Genomic DNA, 6,000 nt, shown 5'->3' with positions numbered 1-6,000 from the left:
ACAGGGTTCGCGGCGCAGCTGCAGCAGGCCAGGCTAAAGAGACAGGCGAAGGTGATTATTTTACTTATTAATTATATGACATATACGTTTTTAATTCTGCAATTGAAAATGTTTGGAAAGCGATAATTCGCTATATACTAATGGAGATAGACAAAATGCATTTGCTCCAAAGCGATTCTATAAGGAACTTCAAAAATGTATAGAACTGACAATAATTTTCGATAAGTCATGTGATTTTCGCGTCTCAGTTCCATACATTTTTGAAGTTCGCTATGGAATCGCTTCGGAGCGAAGGCACTTTGTTTGACCCCGCTGGTTTCGCTATTTCAGCGAATCCAGGTAGCCGTTTGATTGCTTGACAACTAATAATAAAATAGGAGCCATTATTTCGGTATCCTTGATATAAGATAAATAAGGAAGAGTATATTTCAGCAAGCCGCTGCTCCTGGTGGCACGGACTCCTCCCCGCCGGGTGCAGGCGGAGCTGCTGGTGGTGGGGCGGAGCACTCGGGCTCCTCCTCCTCCTCAGGGTCAGGTCGTGCTGCAGGCACGCTGCACTGCATGATGCACGAGATGGCGCGCACGCTGGCACGGCGCCGTGCACATCTAGACAAAGCTGAGGTAGACTTATACATTTATATATATAAATAAAATTACTATGTCTGTATGTATATACGAAAAACCATGTTTTTATTCTTGTCTGTATGTTTGTTCCGGGTGATCTCCGGAACGGGTGGACCGATTTTGACGGGACTTTCACTGGAAGGTAGCTGATGGACGTGGAAATATTATAGGATACTTTTCTTGTCTTTTTTTTAATCTGTACTGATGAAGTCAAGAACGACTACTATTACCTAAATGTAGCTAAAAGCCTTTTAATCATACTTTTCTTACGATAAAGTATCTGTCGCTTGCAACTACGTCCGCCTAGATTAAAAAAATCCTAATTGTTCCTGTTTATTGTTAATTGCCTATGTGTTCTAGATGTTCTACATCTATGACAAATTTCATCGAGATGCTCCATTCTGGAGATATCTTCTAACATTCATCCATACATCGGTATCTTACTAATGGATCGTCGTTGAACGGGTCTTGATGCAATTTGTCACATATATAGACAAATTTATGTTCTATATCTATATATACTACTAATTATCTTTTTAGGGTTCTGTACCTCGAAAGGAAAAAAGCGGAACCCTTATAAGATCACTTTGTTGTTCATCTGTCAAAACCTATTTTTTTAATTCCTTGCACGAAGTTGTAACTCTAACTAGTTTATAATAATAGTAATGTTAGGAAGAAAATCCGACACTGTGCCGGTGTACTGGCGCAACACTAGCCTTACTAAAATGTCCACGTTTATGTCCCCTCACTAATCATTCTGACACTTGACTTTGTAACGAAAGCGCGCCATTCGCGACAAAGGATTCTAATTTATCTATATATATAAAAGAAAGTCATGTTAGTTACACTATTTATAACTCAAGAACGGCTTTACTGATATGACTGAAAATTGTTGAGGAGGTAGCTTAGAGCCAGGAGACTGACATAGGATACTATTTATTCATTTTTTTTCCAATTTATGCCTTGAAGAGCTGCTTTTTATTTAACTTATCTATATTAAGTTTTTTTATATATCCACGCGGACGGTGCCGCGGGCGACAGCTAGTAATATTTAAAAATAAGTAAAATAAGATTTTTTTGTACAGGAGTCATCAGCAGAGAACTCTGGGACGTCAACTCCGCTGAAGACATGGGAGAGATCCGCCACTCTGCCGCACCGCCTGCCTGCTGCTTGTAATGGCAACACTCGTGAGTTATGCTTTTTATTATTACTTGCGCTTTATACGCTAACTTAACACTAATCGTAGGTTTCTGAGACCAAAGTTTTTTTTTAAATTAGCTATTAAAAACATAATTAGTAATCTATGTGTTCTTTAAGACTATGTTTTCTATATGTATGCCAAATTTCATTAAGATACGTTTAACCGTTCTGGAGATATCTTCAAACAAACATCCATCTAAACATTCGCATTTATAATATTAGTAACATATTAGCAATTTATTTGTTAATTTCTTGTACTATTTCTAAGCCCTAGACTTGTGCTAGAACATTGTTTACAATAGTCAAATGGCGGGATTCGAACTCTCGACCACATGATCGGAAATCCGTATCCTTAACCATTGGGCTATTGGTGCTCTACTTTGTAATAACATATAGCCATCTCTGACATCATCTTTGACAACACAAAGATGACCATATATTTTATACGGAGAATTTGTTCTCAGAAACCCACTGTAAGTATTGCCAGTCTTTATACGGTCACTTAGGGTCACTTCAAGTACTAAATGCACCTGTAGTAACTCTTGTACTACTGATTTCTTTTGTAAATAAATGATTTACTGTTTAAGTTGAAATTTCTAATATTGCAGATCTAAGCTTCGCTGAATAGCTTTTTTTTATTAATTTCAGTCAATGTTGTTTTGTTCTATGTTAATATTGTGTTGAAAAGATGTGAGGGTAGTCCTCGAATTGCTTGTTATATTTGTTACTACAAGCAAATTGGATACACTGCTGTAGACTGACAAGGTCACTGACCTCTATACATGGACTGGCTATAGATCATAATATTTTGTGCCTATTTGATTCTCACACTTTGTCATTTTGTCACTGATAATAAAGAATAAGAAACAACTTCAAAAATGTATAGAACTGACAATAACTTTTTTTTTATATTATAATACAAGGTGGCAAACGAGCGTGCAGCCACTTGAAATCGCTGAATAACGAAGTGACCGTTGCCCATAGACATACGCAATTGTATATGCGTTGCCTAACTTTAATCGACGGAGGAGAGGATGCACAGAAAAAAATATATATTCTCTTCCCATGCATCCTCTCATCCGGAAAGTCCACTTCCACAACTTTAGATCAGTCACGTGATTGTCGCATGTCAGTTCAATACATTTTTGAAGTTCGCTATGGATTGCACTTTGTCTAATATCCCAGCACGTTTAAATCAGAGTTAAGAAAAAATTGTCATTTCTAAACAATTGCGTATATATTTATAGGTAAATAATATAATATAATAATGAAAAATGTTTATAATTTCAGCAAGTTCAGAATCTCCCCAACAGCCGCCGCAGTCTCCGCGCTCAGTACGTAAGCGCTTTGGTTCTGCCAGCGAGGAGACAATACTTAAGGTATTCATTATAAATTAAAATATCATATATTAAAAAAAAATATATTAGTCTATGTGTTCGTCCAGACTATGTTCTACATCTATGTCAAATTTCAGTCAGATCCATACAGACGTTCTGGAGATACCTTTTAACAAACATCTTACTGATATAAATGTGAATGGATGGATGGATGTTAGAATGTATCTCCAGAACGGATGTATGGATCTCGATGAAATCTGACACAAATAAAGTATATAGTCCGGAAGAATACATAGACTAATAATTCAGTTTTTCTAAATCTAGCTAGTTTATAATATAAGTAAGATGTGTATGTATGTATGTATGTATGTATGTATGTACAGCAGGTGAACGGCGGGGGCGGGGGCGAGGGCGGGTGCGTGTCCGCGGCGGAGTGGGACGCCTTCAAGCAGGACGTGCTGCGCGAGATGCGCACTCAGCTCAACCAGATCAAGAAGGAGATACTAGATGGTACGTAACTCTGTCTCTATCTAACACACGAGAGATACCGCGATAGCTATCTCTGTCTAACACACTATTGAAGAGAAAGAGACATATGAGAATATCGTTTCGTGCTATCTCTGTCTAAAGATGTTGAAAGGAGAGAGATGACGATAATGCTTTACAATAGGACAGTAGTGCTAGACTGTTATAGGTTATTGGCGCCAGTTACTGATTACAGTATTCCAGCACTGATTTTGGACGCTACTGGCCAGTACGACAGAAGAAAGATAAAAGTTTGTAGACTATCTCTGTCTAATTATATGGATAGGATAGAGACGATATATCAGCAACTGTTAGCTATCTCTGTTTAACACTATTCAATGAAAAGAGACGACGATAAATAACTAGTGTTGGACTTCTCTATTAAGCATGTTATCCCTGTCTATTTCTATTAAGTAGAAAGAGACAGACATGTTTATAAGTATAGCAATATTATGAACACTTTCATATTTCTTTAAGTCAAGTAAGATGTGTTATCAAATAATGAACCTTATTGTTACAGCAATGAAGGCGGAATTCGCGCGCAGGTAAGGTCGGGGCGCGCGCCGAGTGAAACTAGTCTGCCGGACAGCGGTGAACATTTATTTTGTTATTAAACAGACAAACAGATCATCTGTTTTTTAATATTACATTTTTTGTATGTAATTTGAACATATGTCAACTGTCACTTTGACAGTCGAGTGCATACTCTATGATTTTTGACATTTGTTTTTTTAAATGTAAATGGAAATGTGTTAATGCCATATCGAATAATAGGAAAGAATTAAAATAAATATTTTTTTGATTGTTAATTAAAATTTCAGCAATAATATGACATCGTAATGTTTTTTCTTTATAATAACAAATTAAAATAAATATTTAGTAATTCAATTAATAACATGACAAAAATGACGTCTTTTTTTAGACAATTTATTAAAAATTTCTATCATTGCGTGAAATTATTTGTATAATTTCTCATATTGTATTTCTTTTTTGTATTATTATGTTAGTATATTTAAAATAATTGTTCATCGTTGCCTTTTATGGTATATTGTGATTTAACGATGTATTAGTGTTGCCAGCATCAATATTACTGAAGCATGGCAACATTTGACGGACGTCTATTTAAGTTTAGGATTTTTTTTTCTTATACAGAGTTTTCTTAATTAGTAATTATTTGTGATAAGTAAAGCATGTTCAAAAATGAATGTTTTAGAGTTAGATGTTATGTTAGTATGAATTAGATATTTTTTTTAGTATTTAACTCTGTACAAGAAAAACTCACCTAAATAATTAGCGCACTAATTCCAGCATAAACGCGACTTGTGTTTTTTTTTTAATTTTATACTTGAAATATATTTATTCGAATGCGTATTAATAATAAGGTAACGAATTTTTAATCATACATTCACTGTTTAGATTTTAAAAGATATTTTTTTTTATGGCAACATAATTTTTCCGATAATCGATTTTTTTCGATTATTTGATGAAAATCGATTATTTTTAATTTTTTAAAAATATAAATAGTGAATGTATTGATATATTCATATGTATAACTCATTTAGAAGTCAAGATATTTTAAAGATATAGTGTTGATCGATATGGAGATTGCGAGAGACACAGGATGTGTCTATCCCTTAACAGGTTTTACCTTTGTCGTCGCTCGTATGCGAAAAACTATATGATAAGATGTACTTTATATAGAAATACGTATGTAACAATGTATTACATCTCGTGTTGGGGATTTTTTTAAGAGTAATAGTCTTCCAAAAAATGCTGATTTTTTTTACTATATTAATATTTTTACGATTTGATTTTTTTTCAGTAAATTTCTTTTTATATTAAAAAAGGACATTTTTGTAAAAATTAAGAAACGCTAATTATATGAAAAAACTTATTCACAGCAGCTTTTAATATATTCAAGATAAAAAAAAGGCCTTAAAAATTATATTTCTTAAAACTTATGTGCGTTATAAAAATTGCTTTCATAATTTATTCCAAGGATATTTTTCTTATTTTTCAAATGCAAAAGCGTAATAAGCCAAACTAGTAACTAAGCGCTTTTTCCCAACACGAGAAGTTAAATAAAAAAAAATGTATCACAGTATAAAAACATTAAGGTTAGAAGTACATGTGGGGTAGTCATAAAATAACCATTAGTTATTCGACATAGTACATAAGTATAGGACTGATAGATCATTCCAAAAGGCTCATAATCGGCCTATTTTATGTCGAAAACATTTCTTTTATCGACATACAATTTTTTTTTTCGTCTTAAAAAACCCTCTGTTGAGGTTTTCCGGTGCTTTTTTTCCA

At 34.1% G+C, this 6,000-nt stretch overlaps 1 protein-coding gene across 1 annotated transcript in view; it reads left to right on the top strand.

Annotated features, from left to right (window-relative positions):
* ena (ENAH actin regulator enabled) overlaps positions 1-4,503 on the top strand; it is a 15,556-nt gene extending 11,053 nt beyond the window's left edge. Inside the window, exons 9-14 of the mRNA XM_013322946.1 lie at positions 1-51; positions 433-621; positions 1,710-1,812; positions 3,116-3,204; positions 3,546-3,672; positions 4,208-4,503. Of these exons, the coding sequence (XP_013178400.1) occupies positions 1-51; positions 433-621; positions 1,710-1,812; positions 3,116-3,204; positions 3,546-3,672; positions 4,208-4,236 (588 nt within the window). The 3' untranslated portion in view covers positions 4,237-4,503. The remainder of the gene's footprint in view (positions 52-432; positions 622-1,709; positions 1,813-3,115; positions 3,205-3,545; positions 3,673-4,207) is intronic.
* Positions 4,504-6,000: the final 1,497 nt, after the last annotated feature.

The sequence above is a fragment of the Papilio xuthus genome, unplaced genomic scaffold (assembly GCF_000836235.2).
Source record: "Papilio xuthus unplaced genomic scaffold, Pxut_1.1 DF825783.1, whole genome shotgun sequence".
In the NCBI taxonomy this organism is placed as follows: Eukaryota; Metazoa; Arthropoda; class Insecta; order Lepidoptera; family Papilionidae; genus Papilio; species Papilio xuthus.
Note: the sequence above shows the minus strand (reverse complement) of the source record. Positions and strands in the feature narration are given on the sequence as shown.